This window comes from Aethalodelphis obliquidens, unplaced genomic scaffold (assembly GCF_003676395.1).
Source record: "Aethalodelphis obliquidens isolate GAN/ISIS:26980383/991018 unplaced genomic scaffold, ASM367639v1 scaffold1, whole genome shotgun sequence".
Lineage (NCBI taxonomy): Eukaryota > Metazoa > Chordata > Mammalia > Artiodactyla > Delphinidae > Aethalodelphis > Aethalodelphis obliquidens.
The window spans coordinates 48,343,907-48,368,904 of record NW_020837945.1 but is presented as its reverse complement, the minus strand read 5'-3'; the positions used below and the strand labels follow the sequence as shown (position 1 = coordinate 48,368,904).

General features: G+C 39.1%; 1 protein-coding gene across 1 annotated transcript in view; it reads left to right on the top strand.

The window, feature by feature from the left end:
* Positions 1–14,131: 14,131 nt before the first annotated feature.
* Positions 14,132–24,998, top strand: part of ABI3BP (ABI family member 3 binding protein) — a 263,592-nt gene continuing 252,725 nt past the window's right edge. The window contains exon 1 of the mRNA XM_027103558.1: positions 14,132–14,364. Within this exon, the coding sequence (XP_026959359.1) occupies positions 14,286–14,364 (79 nt within the window). The 5' untranslated portion in view covers positions 14,132–14,285. The remainder of the gene's footprint in view (positions 14,365–24,998) is intronic.

Below are 24,998 nucleotides of genomic sequence, written 5' to 3'. Positions count from 1 at the left end.
CATATGGTAGTCACTAGCCACATATGACCTACTGAGTGCTTGAAATATGGCTAGTGTGACTGAGGAACCGAACTTTTAGTTTTAATTCATTTAAATTTAAATAATCACATGTAGCTAGTGTTTACTGTACTGGAAAGCGCAAATGTAGAACAAGGAAATATTTTTTTTTCATTTCCTTGTTTCTGTTTATTCTCTCATTTGAGACATTACTGCATGATGTAATTCTCAACCTTAGTTTTGCAGTTTCTTTAAAGCATTTAGTTATCACATCAAATTATTGTTTTTTCCTTAACTTCAAACACAAATGTTTTTAAGCTGGAGAAGAGATAGAGATTAGAAAATAGAGTGTCACAAAGTCAAAACACAGAACATCACAAATTGAAATTTTGTGCACTTTTGTCCTTGTCAGTGATTGTTACTTTAAATACATGATTATTCATCTATTGTAAGCTATCACCTTCTAAATTTATTATTTTCAGTTTAGACCAATTTACTACATGTTTTCCTTTTGTACCAGGGTGTATTTTTCTTCTTTTGTTTTTTTCACTTTTTTTTCCCCTGAATTATTCTTTTTTAATTGAAGTATAGTTGATTTACCATATTGTATTAGTTTTAGTAAAGTGATTTCAGTTATTTTTTTCAGATTATAAGTTTGGTTATAGGTTATTATAAGATAATTGAATATAATTCCCAGTGTTATACAGTAAATTCTGTTCCTTATCTATTTTATGTATAGTAGTTAGTATCTGTTAATCCCATAGTCCTAATTTGTCCCTCCCTGCCCCCTCTCCCCTTTGGTAACCATAAGTTTGTTTTCTATGTCTGTGAGTCTCTTTCTGTTTTGTATATAGATTCATTTGTATTATTTTTAGATTCCACATATAAGTGATATCATAGAATATTGGTCTTTCTCTGACTACTTTGTTAAGTGTAATATTCTCTAGGTTCATCCATGTTGCTGCAAGTGGAAATATTTCATTCTTTTCTGTGGCTGACTAATATTCCATTATATATATATATATACCACATCTTCTTAGGCTAATCGTCTGTTAATGGACACTTGGGTTGTTTCCATGTCTTAGCTATTTTAGTGCTACTATGAACATTGGGGTGCATGTATCTTTTGCAATTAGAGTTTTCATTTTTTCTGGATATATACCCAGGAGTGGGGTTGCTGGATTATATGGTAACTCTATTTTTAGTTTTTAATGGAAACTCCATACTGTTTTTCATAGTGGCTTCAGCAATTTACATTCCCACCAAAAGTGTAGGAGGATTCCCTTTTCTCCACACCCTTTCCAGCATTTATTATTTGTTGACTTTTTGATAATAGCCATTCTGACTGGTGTGAGGTGATACCTCAGTGTAGTTTTGATTTGCATTTCTCTAATAATTAGTGATGTTGAGCATCTTTTAATGTGCCTGTTGGCCATCTGTATGTTATTTGGGAAAATATCTGTTTAGGTCTTCGGCCCATTTTTTCATTGGGTTGTTTGTTTTTTCGATATTGTGTTGTATGAGCTGTTTGTATATTTTGGATATTAACCCTTTGATGGTCACATTGTTTCCAAATATTTTCCCCCACTCCGTAGGTTGTCTTTTCATTTTGTTTATGGTTTCCTTTGCTGTGCAAAAGCTTTTAAGTTTAATTAGGCTCCATTTGTTAATTTTTGCTTTTATTTCTTTTGCGTTGGGAGACGGATCTAAGAAAGTATTGCTATGATTTATGTCCAAGAATGTTTTCCCTATGTTCTCTGCTGGGACTTTTATGTTGTCATGTCTTATATTTATGTCTTTAAACTATTTTGAGTTTATTTGTGTATACGGTGTGAGGGAATGTTCTAACTTCATTGAGTTACATGTAGCTGTCTAGCTTTCCCAACACCACTTGTTGGAGAGACTATCTTTTCTCCATTGTATATTCTTTTTTTTTTTTAATCTATTTATTTTTGGCTGCGTTGGGTCTTTGTTGCTGTGTGTGGGCTTTCTCTGGTTGTGGTGAGCAGGGGGCTACTCTTCATTGCGGTGCAGGGGCTTCTCATTGCAGTGGCTTCTCTTGTTGTGGAGCATGGGCTCTAGGTGCGTGAGCTTCAGTAGTTGTGGCACGTGGGCTCAGTAGTTGTGGCTCATGGGCTTAGTTGCTCCATGGCATGTGGGATCCTCCCGGACCAGGGCTTGAACCCGTGTACCCTGAATTGGCAGGCGGATTCTTAACCACTGCGCCACCAGGGAAGCCCTCCATTGTATATTCTTGCTTCCTTTGTTGAAGATTAATTGACCATAGGTGTGTGGACTTATTTCTGGGCTCTCTATTCTGTTCCACTGATTTATATGTATGTTTTTGTATCAATATCATGCTGTTTTATTACTGTAGGTTTGAAGTATAATCTGAAGTCTGGAAGGGTTATGCCTCCAGCTTTGGTCTTTTTCCTCAGGATTTCTTTGGAAATTCTGGGTCTTTTGTGGTTCCATAGAAAATTTCAGATTATTTATTCTCGTTATGTGAAAAATGTCATTTGTATTTTGATAGGAATTGCATTAAATCTATAGATTGCTTTGTGTAGTATGGCCATTTTAACAGTATTAATTCTTCCAATATAAGAGCATGGGATATCTTTCCATTTGTTTGAATCATGTTCAGTTTCCTTTATCAGTGTTTTATAGTTTTTAGCATATTGGTCTTTTACCTCCTTGGTTAAGTTTTCATAGATATTTTTCTTGGGATGTGATTTTAAATGAGTTTTTTTTAACTTTCTCTTTTTGACATTTCATTGAAAGTGTAAAAAATGCAACAGACTTCTGTATATTAATCTTGTATCCTGCTTCCTTGCTGAATTCATTTATTAGTTCTTATAGTTTTTGTGTGGAGGCTTTAGGGTTCTACATACAGAGTATCATGTCATCTGCAAATAGTAACAGTTTTACGTCTTCCTTTCCAACTTGGATACCTTTAATTTCTTTTTCTTGTCTGACTACTGTGGCTAGGACTGCCAATACTATGTTGAATAGAAGTGGTGAGAGTGATAATCCTTGTCTTGTTCCTGAATTTAGCAGGAAAGCTTTCAGGTTTTCACTGTTGAGTGTTATGTTGGCTGTGGGTTTGTCATAAATGACTTTTATTATCTTGAGATATAGTCTCTCTATATCCACTTTGGTGAGGGTTTTTATCATGAATAGATGTTGAATTTTGTCAAATGCTTTTTCTGTATCTCTTGAGATTATAATGTGGTTTTTGTCTTTTCTTTTGTTAATGTAGTGTATCACACTGATTGAGTTGTGTATGTTGAATTATCCTTGCCACCCTGGAATAAATCCAACTTGATTATGGTGTTTGATCCTTTTTATGTATTGTTGGATTTGGTTTGCTAATATTTTGTTGAGGATTGTTACATCTATATTCATCAAAGATATTGGCCTGTAATTTTTTTTTTTTTTTGTAATGTCTTTGTTTGGCTTTGGTGTCAGGATGATAGCGGCTTCATAGAATTAATTTGGGAATGTTCCTTCATCTTCAGTTTTTTGGAATATTTTGAGCAGGATAGATCTAAGTTCTTTGTATGTTTGGTAGAGTTCCCCAGTGAAGTCATCTGGCCCTGGACTTTTGTTTGCAGGGAGTTTTGTTTGGTTTTTTTTTGTTTCTTTGTTTTTTTCTTTTGCGGTACGTGGGCCTCTCACTGTTGTGGCCTCTCCCGTTGCATAGCACAGGCTCTGGAAGTGCAGGCTCAGTGACCATGGCTCATGGGCCTAGCCGCTCAATGGGATGTGGGATCCTCCCGGACCGGGGCACGAACCCGTGTCCCCTGCATCGGCAGGTGGACTCTCAACCACTGCGCCACCAGGGAAGCCCTGTTTGTTTTTTTATTACAGACTATTTCACTTAGTGATTGGTCTATTCAGATTATCTGTTTCTTCTTGACTCAGTTTTGGCAGGCTGTATGATTCTAGAAATTTGTCCATTTCTTCTAGGTTGTCCAATTTATTGGCATATAACTATTCCTAGTATTCCCTTATGATTTTTTTTTTTTGTATTTCTGTGGTATTAGTTGTTATTTCTCCTCTTTCATTTCTTATTTTGTTTGTTTGAGTCCTCTCTTTTCTTTTTGGTGAGCCTGACTAGAGGTTTGTTGATTTTTTATCTTTTCAAAAAAACCAGCTCTTGGTTTTATTGATCTTTCCTATTGTTTTTTAATCTCTATTTTATTTATTTCCTCTCTGGTAGTTATTATTTCCTTCCTTTTGCTGACTTTGTGTTTTGTTCATTCTTCCTTTTTGTAATTCTTTTAGGTAGTAGGTTAGGTTGTTTATTTGAGATTTTTCTACTTTCTTGAGGAAGGTCTGAATTTCCCTCTTAGAACTGCTTCTGCTGCATCTCATAGATTTTTTTTAAGGTTTTGTTTTCATTTTCATTTGTCTCAAGGTACTTTCTGATTTCTGTTTTTTCTTTTAATTTTAAAAATGTTTACTATTTTATTTATTTATTTATTTTTTGGCTGCGTTGTGTCTTCGTTGCTGCGCCCGGGCTTTCTCTAGTTGCAGTGAGTGGGGCCTACTCTTCATTGTGGTGCGCAGACTTCTCATTGCAGTGGCTTCTCTTGTTGTGGAGCACGGGCTCTAGGTGCATGGGTTTCAGTAGTTGCAGCACGTGGGTTCAGCAGTTGTGGCGCGTGGTCCCCAGAGTGCGCGGGCTTTAGTAGTTGTGGTGCATGGGCTTCAGTAGTTGTGGCTCGTGGGCTCTAGAGCTCAGGCTCAGTAGTTGTGGTGCATGGGCTTAGTTGCTCCGTGGCATGTGGGAGCTTCCCAGATCAGGGATCGAACCCTTGTCCCCAGCATTGGCAGGTGGATTCTTAACCACTGTGCCACCAGGGAAATCCCTGATTTCTGTTTTTTTATTTCATTGTTGACCCATTGGTTTTTTAGTAGGGCGTTGTTTAGTCTCCATATGTTTGTTCCTTTCTCATTTTTCTTTCTGTGGTTGATTTCCAGTTTCATATTGTTGTTGTCAGAGAAGATGCTTATAATAATTTCTGTTCTCTTAAATTTGTTGATGGTTGTTTTGTGACCTAGTATGTGGTCTATCCTAGAGAACCTTATGTGTGTGCTTTAATGGAATGTGTATTCTAGTTTTTTTGGATGTAGTGTCCTGTCAATATCAATTAAGTCCAACCGGTCTCTGTGTCATTTAGGACCTCCATTGCCTTGTTGATTTTCTGTCTGGAAAAATCTGTCCATTGATGTCAGTGGGTATTAAAGTCTCCTACTATTACTGTATTATTGTCATTTTCTCCCTTTAAGTCTGTTAGTATTTGCTTTATATATTTAGGTGCTCCTATATTGGGTGCATATATGTTAATGAGTGTACTATCCTCTTCTTGCATTGATCCCTTTATCATTATATAATGCCCTTCTTAGTTTTTATTTATGGGCTTTGCTTTAAAGTCTATTTTGTCTGATATGAGTATTGCTACCCCAGCTTTCTTGTCATTTCAATTTGTATGAAATCTATCTTTCCACCCCTCATTTTCTGTTTGTGTGTGTCCTTTGCCCTGAAGTGAGTCTCTTGTAGGCAGCACCTTGTACGTTCTTGTTTTATCCAAACTCCCACTCTATGTTTTGATCAGAGCATTTTTCCCATTGACACTTAAATTAATTATTGATAGGTATGTACTTATTGCCATTTTAATCCTTGTTTTCCAGTTGTTTTTGTCATTCTTCTTTGTTAATTTCTTCTTCTTTTTGTTTTTCCTGTTGTGGTTTGATGATTTTCTTTTGTAGTATATTCCTTTCTTTTTGTTTTTTGTGAACCTATTGTATATTTTTGATTTGTGGTTACCACGGAGTTAAAGTATGTTGATCCTTAACTGAATCTATTTGCTTTAAACTGGTAGTCATTCAAGTTCAAACATTCTAAAAGATCTACATTTTTATACTCCACTCCCCCATATTTTGTGATTTTGATGTCCTATTTTACAGCCTCATGCTTATCCTTTTACTGTTAATTATAATCACTTTTATAATTTTTGATTATTTTTAAATCTATGTACATGCTTATTTAAGTGATTTTCAATCCTTTTATATATTTGCCTTTCCTATTGTGATTTTCCCTTGCCTATAGATTCTTTCTTTTCTTCTATTTAGAGAAGACCCTTCAGTAATTCTTTTAGGTTAGATTTACTACTGATAAATTCTTTAGTTTTTGCTTGTCTGAGAAATTTTTAATCTCTCCTTCTATTCTAAATGATAATCTTGCTTGATAGAATACCCTAGGTTGTAGGTTTTTCCCTTTTAGCACCTTGAATATATCATGCCATTCCCTTCTCACTTGCAAAGTTTCTGCAGAGAAACCAGCTAATAGCTTTATGAGGGTTCCCTTGTAACTGACTCTTTGTGTTTCTCTTGCTGCCTTCAGAATCCTCTATTTAACTTTTGCCATTTTAATTATATGTTTTAGTGTGGGTCTGTTTGGGATTATTCTGTTTGGGACCCACTGTGCTTCATGTACCTGGATATCTGTTTCCTTCTTTAAGTTTGGTAAGTTTTTGGCCATAATTTCTTCAAATACATTTTTGATCTTCTTCTCTTTCTCTACTTCTGGAACCCATATTATGCGTAGGTTGGCACATTTTATATTATCCCATATGTCTTATATGTTGCTCATTTTTTTCATTTGTCTTTCTGTTTGCTGTTCTGATTGTATGATTTCCATTATTCTCTCTTCTAGATCACTTATTCATTCTTCCGTGTCATTTAGTCTGCTATTCATTGCTTCTAGATTGGTTTTTATCTCAGCAATTGAATTGTCTATTTTGATTGGTTTATTTTTATAGTTTCTAGTTCCTTGTTACTGTGATCTGAATTTCTATCAATAATCTTTATTTAGTTAGCATTTTCATTACCTCCTTTTTGACCTTGGGGTCTAGTAGGCTGGTGAGCTCTCTTTCATTATCTGTTCTTTCAGGGATTTCTCTTGTTCTTTTAATTGGGAGTGATTCCTCTGCCTTTTCATTTTACTTAACTTTCTCTGTCTCTCTGAATTTATGAGAAACAGTTATGTACTGTGGTCTTGAAGTGGTATTTTTATGTGGGAGCATCCCTGTGTAGACTGTGTATGTCCAACGTCTTTGGTGTGAGGGCTGGTTTTGGTATGGACACCAGTCACATCTTTCCTCAAGGTGTGCTTCTCAGTGTCCCCCTCGTAAGGGGTATGGTTGGTGTTGTAGTATCTGGAGCCTGTGCTGGATGTGAGGTAGGGCTTCCTGGCTGTCACCATCCTGTCAGGGGTGGGGTCTGCTTCCCAGTTGTTGGAGGAGAAGCCCTGAGGGTTGGGCTTGATCAGGCTCTGTTGCTCTTGGGTGTGTGTCTTGCCTTGAAGGAGGTGATTGCTGAAACAAGTGAGGCCCTTGCAGTCACAGCAAACTGTGTGCCACCTGTGCAGGTGTTCATGGTTCTGCTCAGAAGCAGCCCACGTTTGCTTCCCTTTCTCTGTTGTGTTCGTCCAAGATCTAGTTCAAGGCTGCAGTGGGGAGTAGGCTCGGGCTGGGGCTCAGAGCATTGTGGCTGCAGGAAATGAGGTGGCTGCTCTCTTTCCTGAGATCTGGGCTGCCTCTGTGGCAGATTTATCCCAGGACCTGTCTGCCCCAGATCTAGCCCAAAGCTGCAGTGTAGAGTCGGTAAAGCTGGGGTGCTCTCACTGGGAGATGAACTGCTGCATACATGCTGACAATGGCTGTCACTCCTCCACCTAGACCACACCCCAGGCCCTCTGAGCTCTCTGTGTAGCTAGACGAGTCCTCTCCTGGGGTCTGTCTGCTCAGTGATCAGTGCTTAGCCACCGTATGCTCCTGTGACGCTGCCAGTGTATGCACTGACAGTGTACTCACTGACACTGGCCTCTATGGCTCTGCCCAGATCACACCCCAGGTGCCCCTGTCTGTCTCTGCACAGTTACACTGAGTCTCTGCCCAGATCTTATGCCAGGCTGTGGCGTGCAGTGATCGGGGCCAGTATGTTTGTCCCTTTGGATTGGGAAGTGTGGTGAGGCCTCTGTCCTGATTGTCAGCAGAACAGTACACACACATTCCTTGAGAGTAGAGTCTAGGCTTCTCCAGTCCTTTTATCTGTCTCAGTGGATTTCCCAGCAGGTAAGCGGGCCTGTTTCCTCCCTGCCGGACCCCAGGACTGTGATACCCAGATTCAGCCTCGGCCTACTTGCTCCCTAGGGAGAGGGTCCACCCTTGTGGCCCTTCCCAGGGATGCAGATCCCAACCCAATGCCTTTTTTTCTGTCCTACCTTACATGGTTACGTGGAGATCCTTCTTGCAGCTTTGGTTGTATAGGAGGTTTTCTGCCAATTTCCAGTTAGTTTTCCATGAGAATTGTTCTGCATGTCGACGTATTTTTGATGTGTTGTGAGGGGAGTTGAGCTCCACGTCCTCGCGCTCCACCTCCTTGGTCCCCCTCCTCAGGGTGTATTTTTCTAATTGGATTTAGAATGTGTCCTTCCCTTTGGAATACTGTTCTATGCTTTATTTCAGTGGTAGCTATGGCCCAAAGGACCCACAAATGCATATCCTGGGGGGAGATATGACCTCAAATTGTCTTCAAAGGGGTCCTTTTTTTCCATTTCCTTATTTCTGTTCACCCTCTCATACAGACATTCCACAATGTAATTCTCAACCTCAATTTTTGCAATATCTTTAAAGAACTTAATTAACTCTGCTTGTAACCTGGGTGTCACACCTAAAAACAATGTAACAAAGTTAGGAAGTGTCCAGAGAAGTAGCACTTCCATTAAACAATAAATTAAAAAGATCCAGACTCTGTTGTTTAGGAGGCCATGATCATGGCTGTCTCATGCCAGGCTTTAGTACACATCAGGCCTCTCATATACCACATGCAATGAAGTATAAAAGACAGCCTGCTGGCAAAATCTCCTATCTAGGGTATGTTCCCAGGATCACCATGCTACTTGCCCTACCTTCTGCTGCCTCCTTATGTTTCTCATGGTCTTGAACTCCCTGATGCTGTACTCTACTTTAGGGAGCCTTCTCTGGCACATCCTCCTTTTCAGAGTCCCTTCTCTGGTTTACAAATTTGTATTCCCCACTCAGCACTTGACTCCCTCAATTTTTATATCATTTAAATCCTAGGTGGGAGATATTTCCTTCACCTGCACAAGCTCAGTTCAGTACTCAGCACTTCCACAAAGAAAGCAGAATTCAGACAAAATAAGGAAGGCAAACTTCAGAGCTCAGAGATGTACAACTTAGGTCTTAAAGAGGCCTGTTTCCAGCTTAATAAAAAGAAAGAATTCTTTACAGTTTTTTATAAATACAAGTTGCTAATTCCTTCAAAGCTATGAAGCCAAATATCTAGTCAAGATTTAGACAGACTGAAGAATGATCTGCAAACATCACTTAGTCATTTAAAGGGCCATACTTCCCTGTGGCAAAAAAGCATTGTGGAAAAGAACTTCGTGCTCTGGTCAAATGTACCCCCACTGGAGCAGGATTTTCCTCCAATTGGATCATGAGTCTCATTCAGTACGGTAATTACAGAAACAATGTTTGGGCTGAAAACATGGGACACTGGGTTTCCAGTTTCAAATATGAGTCATAATAAAAATTATTTTTATTAGCATCCCCTAGAAACCCACAGCATATCTTTGCATTTTATTAGTTGTAGATCCATAAGCCTTTAAAACTCTCTTAGCATAGGGCATTATGTATGAGAGACTCAAAAGTGTGAACAGATGGGTAAAATGACTGCACAGAGTTTACAGGCAAGATTTGAAAGACTGATGAGTTTTAGTGGAAGTCTCATTTCAAATAATGGAATTAATGTTCAACACTTAAAAAGCCAAACATAAAATGACGGAAAAGTACGAGTAGTGTTCTGGGCATCCACCTGCCTTTTGCCCACTTTCCCAAGGAGAAAATATAAATAAAGAAAGTATGCTCTACAATCATTGTACCAGAACTCCATCAGGGTTTACTGTTGTGTAGAAAAGGAAAGCAGAGAGCACATTCACAGATTCCCACTTCACCTATTTTGACACATATTTTTGACATAACTCCAGTGTGGGGTTTGTTTTATTACTTCACCTTGTTCCAGAAAAAAATGAAAGCAAGTTAGAAAACCGCATAACGACTCTAAGTAAAATAAGCAAGAAAAAAGGGTGGGGTTAAAAAAAAGCCAGGGATGATGTCAAAACATGTGCACTGCAAAGACCTATATGTACTTAATATGGGTGGGGGACACATTTGGTTCTGGTTTTCTAATGGTCTACGCAAAAAGAGAACAATGTCACAAAATAAATGCAGCTGATCAGAAAAAAGATTACATTTTTTTGGACATAAAGAACAGAGGTTTTCCCCCAGGGCTTTTCTAAAGAGGGTGCTATATGATTTAATAAGCAATGTCGGCAGCACTCTTAACTATGCACGATAGTTTCGTGGCTGATTCTTACTGTGAACTTGAATGTAGGTAATGGCACTATACAAAAGATTACCTAACAAAATATTATGGAGTGGGTCAATGCTAAAGTCAAGAATTGTGAAGGGTTGGGATTTTACCGTATGTGCAAGCCAACCCGCACACTTCACGGATGCTGGCAGGAGACACAAGGATGCTGGGTCAAAGACAAAAGACAGTTATTTACACCCAGCAATAGTTGTAGCCTGAATATCAGCATCTGTGCTCATTCTAGGAGCCCCAGTTTCCACAGGACCACACCAAGAGGTACAGGTGATACCTAAAAACATGCCACAGGTTATATTACAAGAAAGGAAACCCAAGCTTAGGGAACTTGAATCTTTGATAATAGACAATGAGCATGTGTTCCCTTTGCTCCAGAGGGAGACTTTATCTTTATTACATGAATCAGTAAACAAACTTCTCTCTTCCAAGGCTGTTTGCTGTAGCAACATCATTGAAAAGGTAGTCTGGAGCACAGGGAATCAGTGCCTCTTCTCATAGGACATCCAGAAATGTGAGAGACTCTTGGAGAATTACCTCCCTTCCCCAACAATCGTACATTCCAAGTCATAGTCTAGCTTTCTCTGGCTTGATACCTTTAGACAATATGGAGGAATTGAGGGATTCTGCTTCATTTGACCCTTACTCATCTTAACATATAGCATTCTTATCAGATTCTAGTCACTGGGTACAGTGATAGACAAAAACAGGCACGGTCCCCTGCCTTCACAGAACAGAGGGAAAATACAAGTATAGTTTATGGGATTTTCCAGAAGTTCTTCCTAAATGTTCTTTCAACAAAAGTTTTGGGTAATAAACTTTATTTTTTTAGAGCATTTTTAGGTTCACAGCAAAATTGAGCAGAAGTTACTTAGATTTCCCAAACACCTACCCCTGGCTCCCGCACATGGAGAGATATACTACATACCCCTGGCCCTCCCATTACCAACATCCCCGCACCAGAGGTTTTACCATGTGTTATAAGTGATGAACCTCCAATGACACACTGTCCTCATCCAGAGTTCATATCTTACATTAGGGTTCATTCTTGGTGTTATACACTCTTATGGACTTTGAATAAATGTGTAAAACAACTTTTTTCAATCTGAGATTCTACATCTCACAAACAGAGCTTCACATTTCTGTATTTCCAGGTAAACACAGACACAGGTGCCTGCAGAGGCATTTGAACCAGGACTGAGGTTTGGCACTCTCTTGTGACACCTGGGAAATGTACGGGGTGTGTGTGTGTGTGTGTGTGTGAAAATTCTTCAACAATCATCATCTCCAATATACCCACAGGCAAAGGTAATTCTTCCTTAAAAAATGGCCTTAAATCCTCCAGTGGTTACATGACCACAGCCCTGATGTTTTCCTCTATGAGCAAGGCCCTTAACAGTTCTTCTGGACTATTTGTGTACCTCCTGTTGGGGCTGAGACTCTGACATGACAGAAAACTTTTTGTTTGTTGAGAAGGTAAAATGCCTTCTCTGACGTGGTCCGTTTCTTTAGGACGTGCCTCCTTCAGGATCTCAGGAGACCTCTATACTTTCAGGGTCTTCCTTGAATGTTCATTGTCCCACTAGCTATAGTAATGCAACCAACTTTTTCTGACAAAATACTAATCAGAGACTGACCTTTGTTTAATTAGCCCCCAGTCAGTTCCAATCTGCAAATAACAATTGCTAATGTAGACCTGATTTAGCCCACAGGCCAAGCAGACACTGATTCCTGAATTCCATTACCTAACCTTCCGGCGGGCTTCTCACACTGTTTTAAAGAACAGCCTCTTTTTTTTTCCCCCCCAATATTTCTGCTCTTTTTTACCCCCCTCAAAAAAAAGAAAAAAACCCTGTCATTTCCTGCTAACATAGTGGCCTCACTGGCTTAACTTGATGGCAATGGATATAGAAGTAGAATCAGCAGTGCCAGCTGGATGAATGTCTAAACTGGGGGTTTGAGAGAGCTGCCTATTCAAGTAAAAAATTAGAGACGAAAAAGACCTGTTAAATAACCCAATCCCCTCGTAGCCAGTGCCAGAGCATTCCTGTGCTGGAAGCTTAGCCGGGGCCAGCTCTAAATGACTTTAACAATGTGCCTTCTCACGCTTTATTTGGAAGACGGGGCCATCTCTTCAGTGTGTCTTTTTTCTTTTAGTAAGTTTTTTGACTAGAATTTCATTGGACCACCATTATTCCATTTCCCTTTTACTGTTTTGGTTCAGCTACAGCAACCGCATGAAATAAGCTATTTTCAAAGAGTTGATTTAAATGACAACATTTAAAGTGCTTTATTAACCCAGTCATTCCAGCAATGCCTGTATTTGGGGTCATGTGATGTAGAGCGAGAGAGGATACACATGGGCTTTGGAGGTGGATGTACCTGGGTTAGAATCATAGTTCTGCTTAATTGGGGGATTTATTATTGTCATTATTTTTGTTGTTTTCATTGACTATCATTTATGATATGCTTCCTGTGTACCAGGCACTATGGTAAGTACTGTCCAAAAGTCCTGCTAGCAAATTTGTGAAATTGGTACTGTCATCTCTGTTTTTGAATTTAAAGTGTAGTAATGAAGAGTGGAAGCTCTGGGCTTAAATTGTCTGATTAAAATGCCGGGTCTGTTGCTTACTAGCACCGTGACCTTGGGCTTTTCATTTAACCTCCCTATGGCCAGTTTCTGTGTAAAATGGGGGTGATGGCAATGCCTGTCTCCTAGGTTATTTTAAGGAATACATATGAATAGATGTGAATTGATCAGATCAGTGCCTGGCATGGAGCAAGCCCTTAAATGTAACCAGTGTTGATGAGATATAGACGGAGAAATTTGTCAAAGGCACATAGCATAGTTTATACCCAGCCAGTTCTACTCCAAAGCCCATCCAAACTATTAACCATTAGAATACACTGGCTTGGTCAGGACTCTTAACCTCTCTGAGGCTCAGTTTTTTCTCACTGGTGAAACAGAGATAACACAAGATCTCCTGTGTAGTCACTGTGAGGATTAAAATGCAATAAGGTAGGTAAAGACACTATTACAGAGCCTGTCCCAGAGTTGGGGATCAATTAGTGATAGTGATTTCTCTATATCTCCACATCTATAGAATATCCATATGTATTGGGTTGGCCAAAAAGTTTGTTCGGGTTTTCCTGTAACATCAGTCAGGAAAAACCCAAACGAACATTTTGGCCAACCCAATTATATATCTGTGTGTATATCTATGTATGCATGCATGTGTATTATATATAATGAATAGCTGTGTAGCCAATGACTTACTCTTAAAAGTTTCTCATGATATTGGAACTTCCAAATGGTTCAAAGTGAATTTTTATGAGCTTACTCCCCTTTGAAAGAAGAATTGGATTGGTTTACCAGATAATTAAAAACAGTTTCCTTCCGAATAAGGTTTCATTTTATATTTTTAATGTTCCAATGGTTTTAAAGATGTCTTTTCTGGATTTTTAAAAAGAGTTCATCACATGTTTCAAAATTGCCCAACTACTTTCTGTTTCATAAATATAGTTTGACCATAATTTCAAGTTTTATATCATAGAGGGAAGAGAAGAGACAGACAGTTACAACCTAGCAGGAAATGTGATGATATGTTTTTGCTGCTGTGCGTTTTTTTTTTTTGATGTGTGTGTGGGAAAGGGTGTGATGTCATTTTGTCTCCACCCCCTGTGAGTAAGCCCACAGCATAGCTAAGTGCAGCCGCCCTCCTCTGTCACCGAGAGACAGTCCACTTAAATGCAGCTCCAGGGTTGCGGGACTCCCACCAGCATCACTCCCCGTGTGAGGTGGCAAATGCAACATGCTCTCCAGCTTGGGGTGTCTACTTCTCTGTGGAAGTATTGCACTAGCCCTGGGAAATGCACAGAAATTGCCAAAAGGCAAGTAGCTCTGATGTTTTGTGTTTTCAAAATAATGTTTAAAAGATACTAGTTTTTAAATGTTGGTATTAAATGTGATCTGCTTTGCCAGATGGGGGGAATAGAGTTCTTCTCGGAGAGTCAGAATTCAAATGTGTGGAGAAGTAGCTTAAACTTTTGCTTCCCCACACCCCCCTCTATTTAATTATCAGTTGGATCTCTTTATTGCAAAAGATGAAAACCAACTTCTTATTAGATTTAGCAGATGTTCACAGTAGCTTGAATGGTATAGCTTCAACTACAGTATTTGTATATTGAATTGTATGGTATAGATGGGTATTATATAGTCTGCTGAAAAGACTTGTTTGGTGTTTTTATCCCCCTCCTCAGAGACTAAATCAGTGCTAGCTGAAGGTTTAAAAGAAGCTAATTTGAAACCTAGAATCTTTTGTGTAAACCTCACACATACCTGTTAGCTTGGAGGCTGAAGGATTCTAGGCAGGGCACACCGACAAAGAACGGTCATGTGCTGATATATAGACACTTCTTTCTGGTGGAATTTGGAAGAGGGTTTGATCTGCTGGACATGACACTCCTTTTCCTGGCTAAATTGCTCTCATTTTAGTGTTGGTATTTTGTTTACAAATGTCATCAGAAGAAAATGAAAATGTCTTAATTTAGATGCTAAAAACAATCTCTTGAGCCCATCAGCACCAAAACAAGAGCTTACCTCTCTCCTATCTTTGAACATAAATGTTGCAGGTAGTTTTTTGCTCCTTTGCAGAGGCACTTTTCCAAGCCAACTTCAGGTCTGTGAAGGCTTTTTATGGTTGCAGACTGCTGTAGTCAGCAGGATTAGGAAAAACAGCCTGGAATTTTCATACAGTTATGATGGAAAATATCAGAGGCAATGCAGAGCCATGAGCTTGTCAAAACCCTGCTGTGCATAGAGTCGGAAAGAAAGATTGTTCAGGTCAGAATATCCAAAGATCCTGCTAGGTCCTCCCTCTGGGTAGTTTGCTCCAAGATCATCTTGTCCCAAGTGAAAACCATTCTCTCTTCCGTGTATTAAGTGAAACTTGAATCCAGAGCGTGAAAGCTGAAGGGTTTGGCTAGTTGATATTTCACATGATGATATAAAAAGCAATAAAAAAGGCTGAGTAAACCTTTTCAACTCTACGATAACTCTGCAAAATAAAATAAAATAAAAATATACACTACGAGATCTTTCTCTTCTATCAAGTATTCTGTTTCTTGATCGTAGTAAAAGTGTTTAAATAAATCAGTCATGAGCCACAAGCATTCAGAATTAACTGTTCCTACTGCTAAAATATTTAACAAGGACCCACCATCTGAGAAAAGTCTGGAGTTTTTCTCAGGCTTAATACCTCCAAATGTTTTTATTTTACCTTGTATTTACTGTGTAGGGATGAGAGCCATAATTTTGTGACTGCAGACTTCTGCAAATTCCAAATGCTTTAATTATCATGTTGCAATCACTAGATGCAAATCTCTTGACACAATTTTCCTTTATTTGTTATGGTAAAAAAAAATTGTGAAAAACAGCCACAGAACTTTTGTCTTGTTCATTGTACTTTAATCTGAAGTATTTTCATCCAGGTTTCTTTTGTAATTTTAAAAAATATCCATAGGTTCAGTAATTTGAAAAAAAACTATCAAATTAATATAATTATAAAATAAATGGCAAGTCTCCTTGTCTCTAATGCTAAGTTTTTTCTTTATCATTGAAGCTACCAAGGGACTTTCTTTTAGCTGAAGTTGGCTTTTTTCAAACTGCATTCCAGGAATAGGTATACTGTCCTCAAAAGGGGTTTAGGGCAGGCATCTTCTCCCCATCAATTACTTGGGGAGCATTCATGCTTTTTTCTGTTCTGGGGTGGGGTCACAACAGACTTTAGAACTTGACAGGTTCTGAAAATTTCTCAGTAAAGAAAACTGTCCCACCTATTTAACCCATTGTTTCCCAAACTCATTTGACTAAGAGTCCTTTTTCTAGTGGAATAGCTATTATATCTTGCCAGGGGCTTATTTTTCACATTTGGGGAAATACGGAGATAAATAAGAAAAAAAAAGAGATAAAAGGTTTTTTCTTTTCTTTTTCCTTCCTACTTTAGAGTTAGTTAAATATCGTTTGTCATTTAAGAAGAGTATAGAATTTTGGAGCTAGGAAGGATGTTAGTGATCAACTAGGCTAGGGTTTCCCAGACTTTTGGATTTATGGACCCATAAAAATACATATATTTTGTTAATATCAGGGTCCCATTATAGAGAACATACTTGAATTATGCCATGTGAGAATGTTCAAAGGAGGGAAGCCCCCATTGCTCATAAAAGCTAACCATTTTAACAGATTTATAAAACAAATGAATTGATACAAATAAGTCCATTGTTCTATTTTTCTCATTTTACCACAGACTGATGAAAACTTCATCACAGGTCAATATTTGGGAACCATTGACCAGTGTAACCATTTATTTTACAAATGGAGGCACCCAAATACAGGGAGATTTAGTAACTTTCCCACATTGATGACAGAACCAGGACTGGATCCCAGGTTCCTGACTGGATATCTGTGTTCTGCTCAGTTCCAACCCAAATCTTAGGAGTTAAGTTCTGTAGTGTACATGTGAATGCTGTCCTTCCCTTGAATAAAAGGTTTCTTGTAAAGATTTTAAACATTATCCTAAACTTCACATTTTCCCTAGAACCTGTCTGCTGCGTGTGTGTGTGGGGGGGGGGAGGTGGCGTATAGTTGATGAATATAAATACAGCTGACTATTTATAGGGAAAAGAAATTACTTTTTAAATAAGAAATCACTTCTTACGTGTCTTATGCATACTTGCATACATAGCCACATACTTTGTTATAGAAAATAAGATACTGCAAGAGTCTTTGTTACTTTTTAAAAGCTTAAAGTCTGAGAGTATTATTAATGGACCTCTTCTCCTCCCTAACCCTTGATGACTATGTTCTTTGGCAAATCATTTACCTTTGCTAAGCCTCAGTTTTCTTATCTGTAAAATGAGAATAATGATAACCGTCTTACAGTATTTTAGGAGTAAATGAGGTAAGAGTTGCAAAACTTTTAGTAAAGGGTCTGACATATAACAGGTATTCAAAAAAATGTTTATTGGGTTGCAGAAAAGTATATCAATACCGAAAAAAATATGCACACCAAATAATATGTGATCGTGTGTCCAGACTATCTGACAAACCTCTGGGAGGGTAGCAAATGAGGTGGCATGTTCTTGGTGAAAGGTGGGGCAAGGGAGCTGTGTTGCTCTGCAGGACAATGAGAGAAGGACTCTACTGTTTTCCAGCCCGACCTTCCTCAACCGAATGTTTGACTGTCAAGTTTAAACACTGCTTTTCTCTATGGAGAGCTGCACCTTTGCCCTAGGATCAGCTTTTCTGTGGGGACTGATAAAGCCTCACAGATCCTCCAGGAGAGACCCTCTTGAACTTGTTTTTCAGGAGGAGAATTAGACCATAATACAGGCTCTGAAGAATTCTCACATTGTTTTATATCCTTGAAAGCCCCTATGCTCCAGATACCCCTAGGATTCTTTATTCTTGGAACCATAGAACTTTTTTTCCCCTGGCATACAGGCAGAAATAAAAACCAGAGAGCAATATGTATGTAGTATAATGGGACATGAGAGGCTTGACACACCTCTGCAGAAACTCCTGTGTTTGGAAAATTGCAGTCAGTTAGCAGGCAAAGGCTACTATTTCTAGGCAGCTCTATCAGTCCTCCTGATGTAGGTGTGAGGAAAACCAGAGAGGAGCATCTCCAATACAAGTGGGATCAGATGGCCCGAGGGAAGGAGGCTCTTGGCCGTGACTCTTGGCTAGTGCAGAGGGAAGAGGTTGCTGGCTTTTGGCCTCAGGTTCTTACCTGACAGGGTAGAAATCTCTGACTGCAAGGAGAAAAAAAATCGCAGGGCAGATGATGTTAATAACAGTAACTCCCATAGCTATCAATAACTCATCACTATTATTATAGATAACATTATTTGAGCTCATATTGTTTGTGGTAATGTAGGGCTAAATATTTTTAATGTGGAAAACTAACTAAATGCTCGAAGTTCCCCTATAAAGCAGGTATTTTGTTTTTTACATCTTTATTAGAGTATAATTGCTTTACAATGGTGTGTTAGTTTCTGCTCTATAACAAAGTGAATCAGTTATACATATACATATGTTCCCATATCTCTTCCCGCTTGCGTCTCCCTCCCTCCCACCCTCCCTATCCCACCCCTCCAGGCGGTCACAAAGCACCGAGCTGGTCTCCCTGTGCTATGCGGCTGCTTCCCACTAGCTATCTACCTTACATTTGGTAGTGTATATATGTCCATGCCTCTCTCTCGTAAAGCAGGTATTTTATTACTCTCCATTTACAGAGGATAAAATTGTACCTCAGAGTGTTTGCCCAAAGTCATCCAGCCAGCAAGTGGCAAAAGACCATACCTTTAATTTCTATGTAATATCAGTTCCTTGCTCTACATAAAGATATGTTAATTTGTTCAAGTAACAAACTGTATTCCATGTATATGCAGAGCACTGAGGCTGGGAAGACAAGGTTTTGTCTTCCTGACCAGTTGATGGAGAAGACAGGGTTGTAAAGGAATAATTACATTAGAGTGAGAACATCCTCTGATTTAGCTGAAGCACAAAGAACTTTGAGAACAATCAGGAAGGACCCAATCCAGACTAGAGGGGTCAAAAATTATGAGGGGATAAGGCACCCAAGTAGGAGCCTGGAAGACAAACATACATTGGGGCAAGGAGGAGAGTAGTGGAAGGGCCTTCCCGACAGGGGTAGCTGCATGGCCAGAGCCCAGGCCACTTCCAGGGGCCAGAGCTCAGCAGGTGTTAAAGTACCCAGAGGGAAAGACAAGACTGAGTCCACACTGGATGTGACTGTGTCTTCCTTGTCTCTATCTGTCTTGACTCCCCAAGATTGATTACAAAGCAGAAGTAGCAGATTGTCTTTGGAGAAGAGGGCTCATGTCTTACTCTAAACTTTTCCAGCCACTCACCTGGAGTCTAGCTCTCACTCTCCTCGGAGCACTCCCAACCTCGCTTGGACAAAACAAGAATGTGTCACTCCAGTGACCCAGTCCCTTTCTCCAGAGGGTAGTTAATACCTGTAAGGAGCCAGGGAGGGTCTTTTCCATCTTAGAACAAGGAGTTTGATGGAAGAATAGTGGGGAGGGCAAAGAACCCTGATGGGTGGATTTCTGCTTTTATTTGAGTAGTATACATTTATATATTGGTGGGACTGTATTAAAGAGTACATTAGGAAAAAATGGTTCCACTGCTAAAAGAAAACAAACAAGTCTGAAAACCACAGGGGAATTATTTTAGCATTTTCTACAGCTCTAGTTTCTTGGCAGTTGTATAGATTTGTTTGTCTATTCAAGCACTGTCTACTAGGTAAAACTGAATGAGATCCAGCCCCTGTGATAAAAGAAACTTGTATTAGGAATGTAAAAGTTGATCAAATATAGTTTTTTGATGCTAAGACTATCATGTTTAGAACCCAGTGCTTAAAAATAAGGCATCTCTGTTCTAATTACACGTTCACTAGTTTAGTTTGGTCTTATAGACTGCTATATCAGGCTGAGATACTAAATATTAAGGAATTTTAGTCTCTATCTCTCGCTCTCAAAAGTTAATGAGGCAGGGGCTTCCCTGGTGGCACAGTGGTTAAGAATCCGCCTGCCAGTGCAGGGGACATGGGTTCGAGTCCTGGTCTGGGAAGATCCCACATGCTGCGGGGCAACTAAGCCCGTGCGCCACAAATACTGAGCCCACGTGCCACAACTACTGAAGCCCGTGTGCCTACAGCCCATGCTCCGCAACAAGAGAAGCCACCTCAATGAGAAGCCTGTGCACCTCAACAGAGTGTAGCTCCCGCTCACTGCAACTAGAGAAAACCTGCGTGCAGCAACAAAGACCCAACGCAGCCAAAAATAAATAAATAAATATATTATAAAAAAAAGTTAATGAGGCACAGGGTAGCACTTGAGAATCGACGAATTCATTGATACTGTATTATAGAAAAGACAGTTAAAATGTTTTTATAGGTTAATGTGTGTTGACAGAATATTTGTCTAAGACGAAAGTGAGGTGTCTAATGAAGGGAGGGGCATTAAGCAAATGTGACCAACTATTCTATCTGGGTCACCATCCTCAGAATGATTTCCCTTTTGCCTGATTCCTGATTGCCATTTATAAAAGCAGGTATAAAAGCAAGGGAGAATATGGAAAGTAAATAGATGAACTTAATGAAAGTGATCTAAGAATAAATGTAAAATTAAAAAATTAATAGGATAATCTAATGTGAGACATTACGAGAGTAGTAAAATAAAAATATAAAAATAAATAGTATCAGCCAAAGAATGAACATGCTAAAAAAAGAAAAACAATGGTTTAAATACGTACATTCTGTTAAAATAACATTTAAAGACTATTACAACAACCATATTACTAAGTATCAGGCATGCTGTTTAATGCTAAGTGTTTATATACATTGTCTCATTTTATCCTTACACCTATGGAATATATATTATTATCCCCATTTCACAGATGAGGAACTAAGCGTAAAGAGTATGTTATCAACTACTGCATGATAAATTACTACAAAATTAGCAGCTTAAAGCATCACACACTTTTTGTTTCACTGTTTCTGTGGGTTAGGAGTCTGAGTCTGGCTTAGTTGGGTCGTCCCCTTCATGGTCTTTCACAAGGCTGCAGCAAAGGTGTTGGCCAGGTTCAGGTCTCATCTGAAGTCTCAACTGGGAAAGGATCACCTTTCAAGTTCTTGTGGCTATTGGTAGAGTTCAGTTCCCTGAGGATCATTGGTTTAAGGGCCTCATTTCCATACTGGCTGTTGCCCAGAGGTCACCTCTTTTCTTTGCCTCATGGGCTTCTCTATTATGGCCTCTTGCTTCATCAAGGTGTACAAACCCAGATGCGTCTGCAGGCAAGACGGAAATTACAATACAGCCTAATCATGGAAGTGGCAACCCATCACCTTTGCCATATTCTCTTGGATAGAAGCAACTTCCAGGTCCTGTCACACAAGAGGATTACCCAATACGGGAGATGAGGATTACTGGGGGTTATCTTAGAGTCTACCCACCACAAAATGGCCAATGGCAGCTTGAAGTCACACAGCTAGTAAATGATATAGTGGAACTAATACAGGAAATCTAACTCCAGAAAAATATACTGGTTTGGGCATTAACACCCCATCTACTTCTCACAGAGTTCAGCCTTTAGTGGCAGATGCCCAGCAGGCAAACTAACCAATTTGTCTGCCTCCATGGTTGGAGTTGTTGTAGGAAATCCCTGAGAATTGAGGTAAATATCTCACTACTACGAAGACTCAAGGTATATATTCAGCACTCAGTGTGGACCCTATTTTCTGTATATAAAAGGCCAGTCAATGCCTGGATTCCTCAAGTGTGGTCAATCCCATGTAGAGCAGTATGCAAAGTAAATGCCCCCAAAATAGAAGCTTTTCCTTCCTTGTAAGACTCAGCTGCCATCATCTCTTAAAAAGAGAAAACATAAGACAAAATGAAAGTTCTCTTTGACAAAATGTACAAATATTAAGCAATTAACACCTATGAAGGTGATGATACAGTCTCCATAAAATGTGTTTCTGAAACATCACTGAGTGGCTCTTCCAGTATATGGAGGGGTTGCTATAGGTCGAATTAAAATTTTGTTTGGAGGATGAAAGTATACTTCTAGCAGTGGATATGATGGAGACAACAACTTGTTAAACTAAAGGAGCTTCTTTCAGCTCCTTTTCGGTATGAATACAACAACAATTCTTCCATATGCCCTAGGAATCAAAACACAAAATTTAGGTTGTACACAAAATATATCCTTAATATGACACCCAGAACCTTGTAGAATGTTAATACTAGAATACCCTACCGAGTATTTTCTATAGAGAATAGCCCACAGTCTCTTCTTGTGTTGGAGTGTCCCAAAGGCCTGGGAGGTACATGGTGAGAAGGGTAAACTTCAAGGCCTCAGGCTACTTTGTAAAAGTTCTGTGGACAGCAAGACTGAATCAGGACTTACCCACCCCACTGCTCATAATTTTCGCTTGGGTTCCCCACCAAGAACTTTCCACAGTGAGATTTTTATAGTGTGTTGTAGGTTTCCCTGATCTAACAAAACCCTGACTTATATTCCCAGTGATTTTGGTAGAAATGTGGGATCCTTAAAGCTAGTCTGAGGTTTTTAGGCCTTCTCAGTGTAGCAGGTTGTGAAGTCAGCTAACATCCCTCCCTGTGGAATTCTGGAAAGGAGCTAGGAGATGTGATGCCTTCATAGAAGTTTCATTATTGTTCTCCAATCAAGGACTATACATCTAAAGCCATACACTAGAAAATCAGACCAAATCCACCCAGTCCAAACACCTTCTGGTCAGATTAGAAATTAATTTTAGAGAAAATTGAGGTCTAACTTAGAAATTTTAGAAATTTTAGAGAAAATTGTGGTCTAACTTAAGTTTCACCTATGATATAGCAACTCAGTGTTTACTTTTAAAATAAGTTTAGCTATGAGTATAAATACTATAATATCTATCCTCAGCAGTTGTAACCCATGCATTAGAATAACAAAGTTTTCAGAAATATCAGTACTGTTCTGCTCCTCTACTCAGTTATGATTTAATTGGTCTGGGATGGGAGAGTTTAAAAATTCCTCAGGTGATTTTAATGTGGCCAGAGTTGAGGACCACTGATCTACAGGTTTTGAAAATTTGCATGTGTAAGTGCTTCATAAATCTTTCTGGATGAGTGCAGGGTAAAATTTAAAAGTTGCAAGTGAATTATTTTATTATTTAAGTTTTAAAACAAACTTAAAGGTGATTTTTCTTTCGTTCTACTTTGTTCCTGGATTTTGAAGCATTATTTGGAAAACTGTTAAACTTCCTTCTCAGGCCAAATAAAATAAGAAAATGTTTAAAATTCAGCTTAACATTTGTTTTTGGTGTTAGAACGTAAGTTCAAATGTCTACTTTTACAAAATCTCAGAGGTTAGATCTGAGAAGCTATGGCTGATTGTTTTTCAGAACTGGACTTACATTTGCTTATTCTGTCATTCAATTAACTTTAAAAAAAACATCACATTAATGTTATTGGTACACACACACACACATACACACACACACACACACACACACACACACACACACACACACACACACACAGTAGAATACTACTCAGCCGTAAAAAAAGAATGGCATTTACCATTTGCAGCAACATGGATGGACCTGGAGGACATTATGCTAAGTGAAATAAGTCATACAGAGAAAAGCAAATACTATATGATATCACTTATATGTGGAATCTAAAAAATACAACAAACTAGTGGATATAACAAGAAAGAAGCAGACTCACAGATATGGAGAACAAACTGGTGGTTACCAGTGGAGGGGGAGTGACATACTTAAATATTTTAATTTAAAAAATAAAATTAACTTTAAAAAGAAATACAATTTAAAAAGAAAATAATTTTAAAAATCATCATATTAGGATTATAAGGATGATTTAGACATTTCATGCTTTCAGGAGTTTGAAATTAGTTCTATTTAAAACTAATATATGTTGGCCACACAAAGATCATTTTCTTAAAATCTGCAGGAGTTAAGCTATTCCATTGTGTTGTCATGCACTAGCTTTAAGTGATACCTATGTACATAAAGAAGAAAAAATGGATTTATGTAATATGTTAAGAAAAAGCACCCTATGATCCCAGTCAATGCAAAATACGAGTTGAGAAAACATTGAATAAATGTCCCCCATTCCAAAGGTCCGGGTTATGAGAATTGCCTTTGGAAATTGTTCCTTTAATTGTGCATGTTACCATATACATTCCAGCCCATCTTCTTTCTGCTTTACGTTAAGGGTAATTTATGAGCGTGTAGGATGACTTATAATCTGAAACATCTTTGAAGTGTATTCTGCTGTGTCTCCAATAAAATGAAAGATCTCTCTGAGTGGAGAATGAACCCCTGATAGGATGAAGCTGGGGGTACATTGCTTCCAAGATGCCAAAGTGGAGTTTCAGATTTCCTTCCTCCTTTAATGCCATCCTTTGATTTTTCCAATCTGTTAGCTGATAAGAAAACATTCTGGTTTTCCAAGGACCCTGCTGAGAGTCCGCCGTGCACACGTGTGTGGGCATGCGAGTCTTAACAGGCCTTCCTTCTCTGAGAGCAGCAGATTCTGTCATTGAAGGAGGGGATTGGGGTGACTGCCAAAGTCATGCTGGCAGAGAACTCTGGAATTCAGTGCTGTTACAGATATGCCAGTGAGGGATTCAGGACAGAGTTTCCTTCTCCCTTCACGTTCCCAGATGGAGTTAAAGCATCTCTATCCAGTAAGTTTGGGATCAGGTATCAGATGATCTGAAGAAGGGCCCATTTTTTCTTTTTTGCGGTGCGCTGGCCTCTCACTGTTGTGGCCTCTCCCGTTGCGGAGCACAGGCTCCGGACGCGCAGGCTCAGCGGCCATGGCTCATGGGCCCAGCCGCTCCGTGGCATGTGGGATCTTCCCGGACCGGGGCACGAACCCATGTCCCCTGCATCGGCAGGCAGACT